Source organism: Cnephaeus nilssonii, assembly GCF_951640355.1.
Source record: "Cnephaeus nilssonii genome assembly, chromosome: 21".
Taxonomy (NCBI): Eukaryota; Metazoa; Chordata; class Mammalia; order Chiroptera; family Vespertilionidae; genus Cnephaeus; species Cnephaeus nilssonii.
This window is the reverse complement of record NC_137092.1, coordinates 7,788,084-7,804,329: the sequence shown is the minus strand read 5'-3', so window position 1 is coordinate 7,804,329 and position 16,246 is coordinate 7,788,084. Positions and strand designations below refer to the sequence as shown.

The following is a 16,246-nucleotide window of genomic DNA, read 5'->3' as shown; positions in this document are numbered from 1 at the left end:
ATATGATAAAAATCAATGTTTAAATAGACCCAAATATGCCCTTTAATAAAGGCTGAGCGGTAAGAACGCACTGTGCCACAGATTAGCGTGCAGCATTATTTTCTTTCTTCGTGGCATACAAAATAAAGGTGTGCCCTACCATGGTTGGTGTCTTAGATTCAGTGAGAATGGTCATATTGTATTTGTATAAATGCTTCACAGCTCATATAGTTAACTCATTTTGGTCCTCATCATAACCTAGTAATATTAGGAGCAAAATATTAGCCCGAATGTTATCTATGGGAAAAATAAGACAGATTAAATAATCCACTCAAACAGCCGAAGAATCAGGATAAGGACTCACACCTCCAGAATAAGCCTAAAATTCCCCTTTCCCTCTAAGATTTCAAGGTTTGTATCAATCCTAGTGCTACTGTTGAGAGAGAGAAAGCAAGAGAGAGATATCTGGTGAAGAGGAATATAGTAGTTTGGAGAGATAGATAGATAGATAGATAGATAGATAGATAGATAGATAGATAATCTGGTGAAAACGAATATAGTAGTTTGGGATGAATATTGAAAACGCCTCCCTTTTGGCAAGGAGAATGGTCAGAACTTTAACAACAATAAATCACTATCACAAACAGCCTAGTCCTGTACCCTAGCACATAAAAGGTATTAAATGATCGGGGTTATATTACTCAGGGTAGTTAATATTGGCTGTCCCAGCAGTCAAACCCTGAATTTTAGTGGCTTAACCCATAAAATGTATGTCTCAACATGCCATAAATCTAGCACAGGTTGGCAGGTGCTGAAGACTGTAATGCTCTACTACACACCTTCACTCAGTAGCCAAGACGACGCAGAATCCACCATCTCATAGATGTACCCTGTGAACGTGTCACCTTCGATGTTGCTTTGAGGGGGAAAGAAGGGAGGTACATCAGCTTTTAACTTCCTCAGCTTGAAAGTGATGCAAGTTACTTCCTTCACTTCCTTCAGCCAGAAGTAATCACATGACCTCAGCCGAACTGAAGGGAGGCTGGGAAAAGCAGAGGAGCAATGGAATGTTTGAGTACTGTCTATACCAAAGCAGTCCTGTAATTATATCCTTGAGGGCAAGAACTTACTGATATTCCCAATTATCTAGAATTGTGTCTGGCCTTTAGTGTTCACTAATAATTATTGAATCAATAAATTAATGAATAAATGGCATGTGAAGCTGATGTTCCTCATTTCAACTATGAATCTACCCTGAAAAGTTTCTAGATTGGATTACTCAAGGTCAGGTATTTCAGAAACATCTAGAGTTTACAAGAAGGTATTTTGTAAGAATTTATTTGGAGTTGCCAAACTTGTTCCCAAAAGTAATTAGATTACATGAAATATTTTTAGGATCTTAATGATTTTTTATTTTTAAAATTGATTTTAGAGAGAGGAAAGAGGGGGGAGATAGAGACAGAAATATCAATGAGAGAGAACACCGATCATTTGCCTCTCTTACGCGCCCTGACCAGGAATTGAACCCACAACCTTCTGGTGTATGGACAATGCTCCAAGTGAGCCACATCAGCCAGGGCTTAATTTTTTTTAAAAATGTTTTGGTTGAGGAAACATTGATGGTTGAAACCTTCATGGGCTGACTCCTGTACATCCCTTACTGGGGATCAAGCCCACAACCCAGGCATGTGCCCTGACCAGAAACTGAACCAGTGACTTCTCCGTGCACAAGATGGCACTCAACCAACTGAGCTACACAGGCCCGGGCTTAGTAATTTTTTAAATTGACTAAAATATGAGGACACAAAACACTCAACTCAAAAGCTAGTTTTGATTTTTTTAAAAACATGTAATTTTAATGATTCCAGAGAGGGAGGGAAACACTGATAAGAGAGAATGATCAGCTGCCTCCTGCACACCCCCTGCAACCTGGGCATATACCCTGACCAGGAATCAAACCGGGGATCTATTAGTTCATGGGCTGATGCTCAACTACTGAGCCACACCGGCCAGGCTGTTTTGATTCTTGGTTTCATTTAAAAATGAAAACGGACTGCAATCTTCACAGAAATAGTTGCTTAGGGAGTTGAGAACAATTTTCCAAGATGGTAAGAATTTAGATTGCAGTGATATGCAAAGGCAAGTAGAAGTCAGGCATGGGGAACTGTGTAGTATAATCAGGAAGAAATTGATGTTTCAACTCAAATCCAAAGAATAAGGAGGATTTGTCAGTGGAAAAGTGAGGGGAAGAGAATTCCAGATGGAGGGAATAGTTTGTCCTCACAACCCCTACTATGGAGTCACACAGGATTACGTTAATTATATAGCTGGAGAAGTGGTACAAGAAAGTGTTCAAAGGACATTACATTAACAAGTTTAATTAGGACCATAGCCATATTCTTTACCTTTTAGGGCAGGACACACAATTGTCTAAGGTAGACTCTTTCCTGACCCAAACAGTAACTGAGTCCATCACTCCCATGGCCCATCAGGCACATCAAATAGCCATGAGCTAGACTGACGTAACAGATACACACAGTCTCTTTCAGAGTGCAGCCGTGCAGAGCCCTAAATGCCGTTCATGCAGGAAGAGGGTGGGGTGTAGTGGTAGAGGAGGAAGCTCTTCGCTGAAAGCCAAGTGCTAAAAGCAGCTGCGTGTGACATTTCTGTCAGTTGTCCTTCCTCCCTCACTGTGTATGACACACATCAGATGTTCTGGTTTATGATTTCAGCTGCAGAGTACATACCCTTTGAGATCCAAGCTCATGTATCTCTTCCTGGCGTGCCGCCTGCTCATTAGCAGAGCTTTAAAGCTCAGCTGAGAGTGATAACCAAATGCCGAGAATACAGGGACAACTTTCTCGTACCAAGGAAGCATGGACTCTGGTGGATTGGTTGTCTTAGGCCCAGGTACCTAGTCTCTATACTTGCTAGGAGACGACAAAGCACAGGCTACCAAATTCTGTCCAAATGCCAGAACCATGTCAGAACACAAGGTCACATACTGCTGCTGTCTCCCCGCATTTGGACCAGCCCAGAGGACAATCTACCCTCTTTCCTTTGGAAGACACAGTAGAGGCTAGCACATAGAGGTCCCAGGTAAGTGCCACTTTATCTATTAGGTAGTCCAGACCTAGGGAGGGCCAAGTTTTTGCCTATTGTTTACTTCCCCCAGGTAGTAGTTAATTAAGGTAGAAAAAGCTGTTATTTACAGGAGAGATAACAGAAGAAAGCCACAATGAGTTTTTTGCTTTTTTGATCCAAGAGTACAGATCCTGATTTGATTGAGATATCAGCAAATGAAAAGATACCATTGCATAACAATGAACAATCTCCAAAAAATTAAAAATTCCTGTAGTCCTAATCATTAAAAAATACATTACTTTAGATATTTCCATTAAGTATTGGCACCAAAATCTGTTACTTGCTTCTAAAAAAATGTTGGGTCATATAACCTCTTAGATTACTTCCCCAAATGATTTCATGTTACTATGGAAACCATTAAAATACATGTCAAAGGCTTTTCTTTTTAAAGAACAAAACTACAATAATGATGACAAAAATCTATTATAATTGAAATGACAGTAGTCTCTGAGCACCAAGGCTACTTGTTTTATCATTGGGTGGCCACATTTAAATGAGTTTTGTCGGAAATCTTTTCATAACCAGGTATAAGACCCAATTCTGGGTGACTTGACTGATGGGCTGGCTTTGGAAGGAGCATGCTAAAATTAGTAGTGAGGTTATTTCAGGGCCTCTTAGTCCACATTAATTTCTCAACTCCCACAAGTTTATGTTTGTTACATTTAGGAAATGTTTAGTTATGTTTAAGGCAAAGTAGCCCCCTGGTAAATTCATTCATTTAGTCTACAGTAGTCAAAGAAAAACTACTATATTCATTTTATTCACGAATAAGACAAGACTCCTGGCTTGTAATATGTAATTTAGTAGAGACTGTTATACACTAGACTGTGAGCTCCAAAGTCAGGGTTTGAAACTTTCGATTACTATTTTATGTTCAGGGTGTCTGTCTCACAGTAGAAGCTTAATAAATATTGGTTGAATGTATAATTGTATGAAGAAATATGTACCTGATGTTACCTTTCCAATACAAGTGTGTACTACATTCTTTGACAACCATATTTTAATTGTAGATTAAAACTGTATCAGACATTTCAACATCAGCCATCAATAACTCAGATTTTGCAACCTTTCAGTGCATGGGATGACGCCCAAATAACCGAGCCACACAGGCCAGGGCAAAACATGCATTCTTTAATAATATATCATAAACATTTCCTGACATTTTTCTAAAGTACATTTTTTTTCATGACTGCATTTGTAATCCATCATTTAGAAACACCAAAAAAACCCCACTCACCTATTATTAGAGATCTAAGTTTTTTATAGTCTTTATTTTAAATAATACTATAGTGAACAAGCTTGTACAAGAATAACTGATTATTTCCTAAGGATAAATTCTCATAAGCAGAATTACTTTTACCAGCAATGTATGACTGATGGTTTCCAGACACCTTGAGGGTAATAAAACTGGTTTTATAATTTAAAGAAACTTTTGCCAATACGCCAAATGAAGAACTCTTGAGGTCCTGGGCTTTATAATTTAGAGAAACCCTTTTCGATATCCATACCTGAATATTATTGAACATTTTCCTGTATTTTGTTTTGGTCACTTGCACTATTTTGGTTAAATATTGATTCCATTCTTTTTGCCCATTTTCCCACCTGTTCACTCCTTTTCTTTTTGAGATACCTCAAATGCCTCATTATTTTTAATGGGAGATTTTATAAGTACCCTGCATGTTTCAGGAAATTTGTTTGTTTGTTTGGTTATTTATTTATTTTAGGGACAGAGGGAGAGGAAGAGAGAAATAGAAACATCAGTAAGAGAGAAACATTATCACTCAGCTGCCTCCTGCAGGGGATCAAGCCCACAACCCAGGCATATGCCCTGACCAGGAATGGAACCAGTGACCATTTGGTCACTGAGCCACACCAGTCAAGCCTTGGAGACAAACATGGATCTAATTAGTAATGGTTTCTTCAAGTCAAAATGATAAAGGGAAGGTATTGGAATTCTAATTATTCTTGTTGGGGAGGTGAAAGCTGAACTGTGGAATTTACTGCAGCACAGATTCTTAAAGAGTTTTGCCAGAAAAATAAAGACAACCAGATAAAGTGGTTTTACATTGAGCAACTTTATGCAAAATGCTTGACAGTGCCTGGCACAGAGGCTGTGCTGTGTAAATGTTAGCTGCTATTTATCATCATCATTTTACATTGACACCCCCATTTTGAAATAACCAGCACATTTTTATTAGCCATATATGTAGATCTACCAAGCAATATGTATGATACCAAAAGAAAAAATGTTTGAAAACTGAAATCATTTTTTCCTATTACAAGTAATGTAAATGTAATTAATCTGTTCCAGACCCCCAAGTGATTTCCTGTTTTAACTTTTTAAAAAAATATATATTTTTATTGATTTCAGAGAGGAAGTGAGAGGGAGAGAGACAGCAATATCAATGATGAGAATCATTGATTGGCTGCCCCCTACTGGGGATCGAGCCTGCAACCTGGGCATGTGCCCTTGACCAGAACTAACCCAGGACCCTTTAGTCTGCAGGCCAACGCTCTATCCACTGAGCCAAACTGGCTAAGGCTTAACTTTTCTTATACACAGAACATGTCTAATGTACTGTTTAATCTATAAACACTTTAAAAACAAAAAGGACATGAAATGTGAATCTAACAAAAAAGAAATGACATGTACAATAAAAAAATGAAAATTTACATAAATACTAGAACTTAACTTTAATGTTGACAGCTATTGATGACTGAATATGGAAAGGAGGGATGTTACTGTTTGGAAGGGGAGTCCCCTTCCATAAAAACATCAGGTAGCTGTTCTTCTGGGGTTCTTTGTCTTTTGTCTCTGTGCTCCACTAGAAGTTGCTTCAGGCTCACTGAGCCTGGCTCACTAAAAACCTATCCAGTGATGATTGTTTTTGCCTCTGTTTTAACACTTGGCCTGAAGTGCAACACTGCATTGTCATTGAACAAGCTTATTGCTCGGTTTGCTACTTCTTTGTTAGGGTGATATTTCTCAACAAAACTTTGCATTTCTCCCCATTTCCCAAGCATTTCCTTGATTAGTGAAGTAGGAAAATCCTCCCTTCCCTCCTCCTCTGAAGAGAGCTCCTCAGCTGCTGTCTGTTGCTGCTCCTTCTGAAGGTCCTGGAGTTCCTCGGTGGTCAGGTCAGTGTTGTGGTCCTCCACCAATTCCTCCCCATCATCATCATCCACCTCCAAGCCATGGACCTGCCCAGAGACACAATATCCTCCACAACAAACACAGACCACAATTTCTTCCAGGCTGATTGCATGGTCCTGGAACACACTTCCCCCATGCTTTGTCTCTGAGCCTCAAGCAAGTGAGGATACTAAAATGCTCCTTCCAGAACTCCCTGAGGGTTAAATTAGTTTCAGAGGTCACCTCAAAGCACCTCTGTAACCGTGCCTTTGTGCAGTTTCTTTTTTGTTAATCCTCACCAGAGGGTATTTTTCCATTGATTTTTAGAGTGGAAGGAAAGGGGAGAAACAGAGAGAAAGAAACAGTGATGTAGACACATTGATTGGCGCATCCCAACCTGGGATCGAGCCTGCAACCCAGACCGAAATCAAACCCAGGACCCTTTAGTTCTCAGGCCAATGCTCTATTCACTGAGCCAAACCGGCCAGAGCTGTGTAGAGTTTCTTAAAATTAGAAATGACTTGCTGGTCCATGGCTGGGTAAGGAGTTGTGTCAGGTGGCGAGAACCTAGGCTGATGAACCTGTACTCCTCCACCACCTCGCCCTCCGAAAGCATGGAGGGTGGGCGGGAGAGTTATCTATTACAAGAAGTGCCCTTGAGTGGCAACTGTTTTTCCCAGAGGTATTTCTTCACACTTGGAGCAAACACTTGAATCCACTCAATAAAAAATTGGCTGGTTACCCAAGCTTTGCTATCAGCCCTCCTCATCACATTCAACTTATTTTTCATGACATTATTTTTTCTTGAAAACTTGTGTTTTCAGAATGGTAGTCAAGTAGAGGCCTCAATTTAAAGTCCCCACTCGCATTCCCACACAATAACATCAGCCTGTCCTTCACTGTCTTGTGTCCTGGCAACGACTTCTCCTGCGGGATGTAGGTCCTCTTTGGCACTTTCTTCCAGAAGAGGCCTGTCTTGTCACAATTGAACACTTGTTGGGAAACAAATCCCTCGGCCTCTACGTGTTCTTGAAATTCTGTCACGAAATTATCAGCAGCTGCTTTGTTAGAACTGACAGCCTCCCCATGGTTCCCTACACTATGAATGCCATTTTTCTTAAATTTATCCAACCACTCCTACTGGCCTTAAACTAATCACTTGCAGCAAATCACTCATTCCAGGGGTGTTTTGCAAGTCAGTATGCAGCATCTTCACTGTTCCTGAGCAACACCAGGATTAAGGTGCAACTGTTCAGGAGTTCCAACCACCTGCTGCTGCTGTTGGTCCACATTCTCGCACTGAAACATCTCACAACATGGAATATAGATGCCAGGTCACCAAAACGTCTGGAATGTAGGCGATCTTAAACCTTCTGGTTTCAGAGGCAACTTTCACGGCCAAGTTTTCATAATGAATGTTTAGCTCTACCAGGGGTAGAAGGAACCCAAAAGAGAGTCTTCCTAAATCAAGATGGCCTTCTAAGTCTATGGATTAGTCACCTATAATATTAACAGTTATAAATGATAATTTCATGCATATTTGGTGAGAACGAAATGATGACTACTTTCTTATGATTCCAGACAATACTGATTATTTGACCTTGGGCAAGTTACTTAAACTCTGTATCTGTTACCACTGTATCTGTATCTGTCTATAAAATGAGGTTTATATAGTACCTGGTTTATAGAACTTTATGAGTAAATGAGTTAATATGTATAAAGTGCTTAGATAAATGCCTGGCATATAATAACTACTTCCTAAATTCTAGCTATCATCAATTTATCCTTATTATAATTAGTAGTATTCACCAACCCTCATCTGCCCAGAATACTAAAGACAGGAAAGAAAGAAGGGAGGAAAAGAAAGAAGAATGGAGGAAAAGAGGGGATGGAGAAAGGGAAGCAGGGAGAAATAAAAAGGAGGAAGGCACTCAGGATTAGCCAAGGTCAAGGAGGTGGATGAGTCTGGCAAATACATTAAGACCATGCCAAGAAAAATGCTTGCTAGGAAAGATCCTGCACAGTGATGTAGGTTACAAAGAGCTTAGGCCAAAACTCTCCCTGTGCCAACATACAAGGACCAGAAACCAAGCCACATCACATTGAGGAATGGATTAGGGGCATGGGCACTGGAGGCCACAGGTAAAGCGATCCTCAGGCAATGTGTTAAAAACAAGTTACTTGTTACCCATATGGATTGTTTTGTAAACTTTAAACATTACTGTCAGTTTATCCTAATTTTTTAGGGCCTCCCCCCAATTTTGTGCTTTTGAATGTAAATTCATTTTAGATAATTATTTAAAAACCATGTAAATGTGCCTTATTATCAAAGTCATGGCAAATACTAAAAAATGTGATAAACAGTACATACAGTATGCTTCTTTGAAAAATATATACTTGTACATTAAAAAACTCTCAAAAAAACAAAGAAGCAGTAAAACAAATCCTTGACCACCAAAATTTATCAAACTCACAAAAAGCCAGTAAGTGGAAAAAAACATTTTTGACTAATTTGTCATACTGAGGAAATTTTTATTGCAACCAATTTGTTTTCTACCAAATTCTGTTGACCAAATTATCTCCTGCTAACAGAAAGCCAGGGAAGCCAACTGATTAGGATGCCAAACTGCAGACTGGTGAGATTAAGTGAAAGGTCAAAACAGAGCAAGAAGAGCCTGGGAGAAACAGGGAGGGGCTTGGAGTGCATCTCACCAACTTGCATCAGTCTTCCTCTAAAGAGTGGCAAGTTCATCTCAGATCCAGCCCTTGGGAAGCAGCAGGACTACACTTGACACAACATGAAACCAGAGGCAGATATTCTGAATGAGAATTCTCTACTTTAAAGAAACAATGTTTTTAGAATCGGCATTATCTCCTTTATCCTAGGCATTTGCCTGCAGACTTCTTTTTCATATATGGTACAAAAGAAAATTTCATTTTCCTTATTAAATGATTAATTATAAATGGAGGAGTGCTCTTAATTGATTAAGTATTATTGTGTTTTAAAAGAATCCCTTTCTACTTTGTTTGGTGAAATGGGAATAATAGCACCTTCCTATTTCCTATCTCACAGAAATAATGGAATAATTGAGAGAATGTAAGTGAAGTAGTTGAGTTCCAGAGAAAAAAACTTGGTAATTTTATTATTCTCCTTTCCACATAAAGTGATTATCTTTCACAGCTTGAATCATAACTAGTTGTTATGGATTTTCAAATTTTACATTTACACTGCTTATCCCATTACTAATTTCTGAAGCTATAACTCTTACCTTGAAATCTTCACAAGTTTTGCTCACTGAGTCAGCTTGTGAACAGCAGACTACCCACGCCTCATCCAGTCTATCAACCTTTAAAAGAAAAAAACGAATCTCGGGAATTTTGTGACAGAGCCAAAAGCCACTAGAGAGCAAGCACCATGCTTGATTTTGAAAGACCCCATAATGAAATACTTTTATTTAAAGATTTCACTTGCTACAGTAAGAACCTGGAGATCTGGTTCCTCTGATCATGCCATTTATTAGATGGGTGGCCTTGGAAAGTATGTTAGCCTCTCTTGGCCTTCATTTCCATTTCTGTAATATGTGGGGGGATATGCTAAATGATTCTGAATCTCCTCGCAGCTCTACATTTCTGATCCTATGCTTACTAGTTTATTTCTTCAATGTCTCCTGGATTAATCAGAAAGAAAACCTGGCAGAAAAGCAAGGATGTTACCTGTATCATTACATCATTTTTGCCAGCTCACCCGCCCTGTTTCTACTTTTTAAGCTAAAAACCCTAGTGTTGTTCTTGATCTTTGCCTCTTATATGCTTTATGGACAAACTGTAATAATATTAATTTGTAAACACTTATAGAGTGCTTTCCAAGTTTTACCAATCATTTTTGCAAGTGTTATTTTGATTATCACAACAGCTCAGGCTGGTAGATATTATCTTCAATTTACCTGGTAAGGAAACTGAGGCCCAGAATAGTTCACTGAATTGTCTAAAGTAGCACAGTTAGTAAGTTATGGGAACAAGCCTTCTGATTCCAAAGCCTATACTCTTCACAACAGCAGTTCCTACTAGGGGCAGATCCAGATTTTGTGAGGCCTCGGGCATATATAATTTTAGTGACATCTTCAAGCAAAGGAATACAAAATTACAATGTACACTAAGTAAGATCCTGTGAACAGATTGTTAGGACCCTTCTTGGGGCAGTATCAAGTGAGGGGCCTTTAAGGTTAATCTTTAGAATTTAGTTTTATGGTTTTCCATGCTTACATGTTTATTTAGTGCTTACTATATGCCAAACACTAAAGTAGATACCGTATTTTCCGGCGTATAAGACGACTTTTTAACCCAGGAAAATCTCAAAAGTCGGGGGTCTTATACACCGGAAAAGACGGTATTTGGGTTTTAAGCAATCTGATATACATTGTCAGAGATTTTTCTAACCTACCGTATTTTCCGGCGTGTAAGACCCCCGACTTTTGAGATTTTCCTGGGTTAAAAAGTCGTCTTATACGCCGGAAAGTACGGTACTAATTTTATTATCATAACAACCCTATGAGGTAGATACTAGCTTGTTTGACAGCAGAGAATGAAGCTCTGGGAGATAAAATGAGTTCCCTAAGGACACAGAGCTACTAAGTGCCAAGCTGAAACTCGGGAGATCTGGCTTCCAGATCCATATTGCGAACATACCACACTATGCTCCCCTATGTCTTCTTTTGAGGTTTCCTGGGAATCACCTTATTTCCATTACACAACCACAGTTCAGGCCCTGATAGGTTCAGGTCTGAACCAGTCCTAGTTTGTCTTCTTAACTCTCATATCATCTATCCTGAATGCTGTTGCCACCCTAAAAATCTTAAAGCCCTGCTGTTCGAAGTCCCAGTCACCACAATGACCTGAAGTGCCTTCCCCTTCTCAGCATTTATCAAGGGTAAAAAGCAATTATTGCTCATAAGCAGTACTTGGCTATATATTCTAAACTGTCTTAGCCCAGCCAGTGTGACCCAGTGGTTGAGCATCACTCCATGAACCAGGAGGTCACTATTCAATTCCCGGTCAGGGCACATGCCCAGGTTTCAGGGCTCAATGCCCAGTAGGGGGCATGCAGGAGGCAGCCAATCAATGATTCTCTCTCATCATTGATGTTTCTATCTTTCCCTCTTTCTCTCTTTGAAATCAATAAAAAAAAATTTTAAAAAATTTTAAATTATCTTCAACTACAAAGTTGAACTTTCTGTTGTGTGTAAGAGACACAATACAGTGGGTGGGAAGAACACACATGGAGCTCTCAGAACTGGATCCTTCATCCCCACTCCACCACAATCTCAGGTTCTTCATTTGCAAAACACGTAAGGCCAACCCCAGAGGGTGGTAAGAATTAAATGGGAGGGTGTGCCTATAGGGAAGGGAAGGTTGGGAAACACAGCAAGTGCTCATCAATGCTGGTTGATTTCTGCCTGACCCAATCTCTCCCAAACAACTTGGAAGCTCTTGAAAGGCAGGGGCCTAGGCTCATACATTTTTGACATTTCTTAAAAGTCCTGGACACCACAGACGCTCCGTAATTATACACTTTGGTATCTGGTCTTGCTCAAGAACCTACAATGGTTCTTAGGACAGAATCAGACCCTGGACTGGAGTTGGCCACTTACTAGCTGTGTGACCTCTGGAAAGTTACTTAACCTCTCTAAGCCTCAGGTTCCTTATTTGTAAAATAGCAGTCGTGAGACAGTAAGAAGTAAGAAGCTAGGAAAATCCCTCGGCACGTAGAATGGGGAAACTGAGACAGATAGCGGAACAAACTGACCGAGGAGTTTGCAGTCAGATACGGAAGGTCGCCTCACTAGAGAGGACATCTAGGCCTCAGGTGTAGTTCAACTCCAGGCCCTGAAAAGCAGCTGCAAAAAACCCACGGACCAGCTGCAATGATTAATGACCCTGGTGCTGACCAGTCAGTAGAGACCAGGACCCGGAAAGAGCACCCCTGGGAAACTGGTGAACATTCTGAAACCCTCCCGAGACCTCCCCTAAAATTCCCGCCAACAAGAGAGAGAAAGCCCTCAAAACAAAGGACCAGGCGCATGGTGGTGGCCTTTCCCTGCCCCCCTCTCCTTCCCCACAGGCGTGCATCTCTCAACTCTAAGGGTCCCACAGAGACTTGCCAGCAGGGGGCTGAACCCCTGCGCCTTTCTCCAAGGCCCCCTCTCCTCCCACTTCGCAGTGAGCATCCCCCTGCGGCTTCCTCCATCCTAGACCCCCCATCCTCGCTTCGCTGTCCCCAGCTTTAGTCAATGGACCCTCAACACCACCTGGATTCATGCTGTGACCTCTTTCGTGCACCGAGTCAAGCACCCACCCGCGGCAGGCTGGAGGGGGGGCGGGCGGGCTGCTCCGGGCCAGGCCCCCACTCTGGTCCGGGGATGCCTGCCTCACAGGGTTGTGAGGACCATTCAGGTGAATGGCTAAGGCGGCCATCTGCCCTTCGAAGCTGCCAGCTGTAATTACACTCTGTCCCAAGCGATCGGCGTCCATCGAGACTCGGTCCCTCTGCCTTCTCTGCAGGTTATACGTCCATGTTCCAGGCGCACACACACCCTCCCTCTCGGGACCGGCGTGGTGGCCCTCAGACCCGCCCCGCTCTCCTGACTCGTGTGCTTCACGCCCACCATTCATCGAATGCCTCAGGCCAGGCTCTGTGGGAAGAAAGCGCCATAAATTCTCTCGTCACCACCACCCCGGGCCCCGACGAGGTCGGTTCTGTGCCGGCCGCCGTTTCAGAGAACAGGAAACGGGCCCTGAGGGCTTGAATGGCTTCCCGGAGTCACTCAGCTCCAGCGAGGCCACAGCCAGGTAACCGCCCTCGGCTCTCCCCGGCCCCGGGTGGACCCGTCCATTCAAACCGGGCCCGGCCCGGCCCTCCACGTCCAGCCGCCTCCCTGCGCCTCTTACCCCCCGCCCCCCACACACACCGGAGTCAGGCCCCCGGGGCGCGCCGCCTCCGTCCTTGGCGGCTTTTCCCATTTCTTCCTCAGACACCGCGGGGGGGGGGGGGGTGAGGCCGACGTCCGTGCGCAGCCCGCGTGTGGGTCGCCACGAACCCCTCCGACGGCGGAGGGACGACTATCGCTCGGCGGGGCAGCGCGGCTGTGCCGGCGCCGCTGAACCGGGCCGCGGCGCGCGGGTCTCGCGGGGCTGCGGGTCACGTGCCGAGGAGGGGGCGCCGGCGCGCGGGAGAGCGAGCGGACGGGAGCGCGCGCCGGCGCCGGGCAGCGTGTGGAGGCGCCCGCGGCTGTTGGAGTGGATGTACCGGGGGGAGGGGGCGGTGGCTGGGAGGGCCGGCTCCGCCCCCTGTGCGCATGCTCCGGCCCCCCCCCGCTCCCTCCCCCGCAGGTTATAAAGGCGCCTCGCCAGCCGAGCCCACAAAGTGCTGGCGTGCGGCGACGTGACCGGCCGGCCGCGTGGGTGCCCGAGGGAGCCAACGAGGGAGCGGGCGAAGGACGCGACCGGGCCCTGGGCCTCGCGGAACTCCAGCCCTCGCCGCCGCGTCACGCACACACACGCTCGCCGCCGGAGCCGCACATAACGGTTAGTTGGGTCATGGCCGGGCGCTGGGCGCGGACCCCGGGGTGCCCTGGCTGCCTCTGCGGGTCGGAGGCAGCCTCGGGGGAGCGGAGCATTTGGTCTCCGGCGGAGGGAGGCGGCCCGGCGGGGCATCGTGGCGGCGGGCAGCCGCGTGGCCCCCGGAGCGGTTGGGGAAGGAGACCTTGAGGCGCTGGGGGACAGCGCCTCCCAGCCGCCACGATGCCGGTCAGGTGCCGGTCACCGGCCTGGCCGAGAAGTTGGGTCGTGGTACCGGTGACCTTGGGGAAGCGGCTGCCCCGCTCGTCTGCAGGAGGCTCCGTAAGAGATGCTTTGGATCTGGAAAAAGGGACGACGTGGGGCTGGTTCACGTGGTGCCTGCAGACTCTCTCGGCCCCGTGCTGCTCCCAGGAAGGGGACGCGGGCGGGCGGGAGTTATTTCGGACCCGGGCCCGCCAGTCCTGGTCCCACCTGGTGACCTGCGGTGGAGGTTTGGGACTCGGCGGTGCCCGCAGCCAGGGCGTGACTGCGGGGTTCGCGTGGACTTTGCCGAGGGGACGGTGCTGACGGGGCTCTTTGTCATTCAACCTGTGGCTGCGGGACGGCCGCCCGGCGCCCTCGGGGCGGCCCCGTGGAGGGGAACCTGGAGGATGGCGTTACGCGGGGCCGGGGGCACGCTTTTTGTTCCAAGTGCATCCTTTCCTTCCACGTGCATGCGAACGTTTCGTTTCTTTGTCACGACTTACTTGGTGCGACAAGCAGTTGCTGAAACTAGTTTGTAATTAATTCATCCTCACAAACGTCTTCCTACTTCAGCCGAGTGTTCTGCTTATAAACTAGGCAGTGTCTACTGATAACAGTACCATGTTTACAGGCTACTTGATCACAACCAGTTTTGAAATTTTTTTTTTTCTCAAATTGTCTGGTTTCAAAAAAAAAAAAATGTGTACAGCGCCAATGCCCTGATAAAATGAACGTGGGATCAGTAACTACTGGACTGTGGTGATAGGGTGAACTCTGAATTGTGTGAGAGTTTGGAAAGACTGTGAGCAGGAATTAGGCATTAATAATTTTGATGTCAGCTCACAGCCCCATGAGGTGAAGCGGGGAGTCTGTGTATCTCCAGCTTTTTAGTTAAGCATTAAATGGTACCTATAAATCCAACTCTCGCACCCTGGGGTACAATTTGCCTTCAAATTGCCATACATAGGTAAAGAGTTCAAGACATCTAGCCCTTAAAACAGGTAGTGGGTTATTACTTAGACAGAAGTTGAACATACTTCAGTAATTAACAGTAAAGATGCTGTTCTTTCATCGGATTGCAGTGACTTTTGTTAAATATGCAAAGTTATGGTCTGGAGAGCATTTTGTGAGATTTTAGTAGCTGAATAGTTTTAAAGGTTCCGTTGTAAGCTTAACACAATAAGCTGTCCATAACATACCTAAACAGATTAAAAAGGGTGGAGGGGTCACATCACCATAGGATGAAACCAACAGATTAGTATTTCAATTGTAACACATATAATATAAACTGGAAAAGATCTTAATGAACAGTGAGGTTCCCTTATATTACAGACTAGAGGCCCAGTGTAGGAAATTCATGCACTGCGGGGCGGGGGCTAAGCCTGCAGTTGGACATCCTTAGCGCTGCCATTGAGGCGGGAGAGGCTCCTGCCACTGCTGCTGGCTCACCAGCTTTGAGCTGGGCTCAGGGCTTCTGGCTGAGCGGTGCTCCCCCTGTGGGAGTGCACTGACCACCAGAGGGCAGCTCCTGCATTGAGCGTCTGCCCCCTGGTGGTCAGTGAAAGTCATAATGACTGGTTGTTCCCCCCTTCAGTTGATTTGCATATTAGCCTTTTATTATATAGGAGGATAGGATTAGGAAACTGAGGTTGGAGAGTTTGTGATGTGTAATCTTAGTTCTGAAATCTTGTTAATGGTTTGGTGGGAATTATGTGTTCTGACTCCCATTGAATCAGATGTGCATTCCTGAGCTTTCTCTAAAATTACAAATATGGATATAAATTATTTCACACTAAAAATTGATATTTTTGGTTAACTTTTCCCAGCTTATGTCCTTCTTTTCCATTGTGTTTTCAATCCACTTCATAATTTGCATTCCTATGCAAGATTTAAGTCCCTGTAAATGCCTACATGGCCATTCTGTTTTTGTTGCAGATGAAGAGTATGAGAAAACCAGATGAGAAAGTTGTGAATTTTTATGTATTCAGCAATTTGTTATTGGCTACCAGGCACTCTGAGAGTCTTAGGATATAAGATTTCCTTTCAAAGCTTTATTCTCATTCTAAAAGTTTTCAAACCATATTTTGAAATAAATATTTCTTCTATCCCTTTCTAGTAAATTCTTGTACACATAGTAATTGTTTATTAATTAATATCCCTTGAAGGAATCTG

The 16,246-nt window shown here is 44.0% G+C and overlaps 2 protein-coding genes across 4 annotated transcripts in view; one reads left to right on the top strand and one right to left on the bottom strand.

Annotated features, from left to right (window-relative positions):
• Positions 1–4,360: 4,360 nt before the first annotated feature.
• On the bottom strand, positions 4,361–13,929 carry LOC307093735 (uncharacterized protein; the record flags this gene model as incomplete). Its single annotated transcript, XM_079762028.1, has 4 exons — positions 4,361–6,324; positions 9,526–9,603; positions 13,222–13,768; positions 13,832–13,929. The coding sequence occupies 4 exons, from the start codon at positions 13,927–13,929 to the stop codon at positions 5,992–5,994; spliced, it is 1,056 nt and encodes a 351-aa protein (XP_079618154.1). The 3' UTR covers positions 4,361–5,991.
• SLC16A1 (solute carrier family 16 member 1) overlaps positions 13,682–16,246 on the top strand; it is a 30,918-nt gene continuing 28,353 nt past the window's right edge. For 2 of the 3 annotated variants that reach the window (XM_079760474.1, XM_079760473.1), the window contains exon 1: positions 13,682–13,837. The gene's annotated coding sequence lies outside the window, so the exon portion shown is untranslated. The remainder of the gene's footprint in view (positions 13,838–16,246) is intronic. The other variant, XM_079760475.1, reaches the window with a different exon arrangement.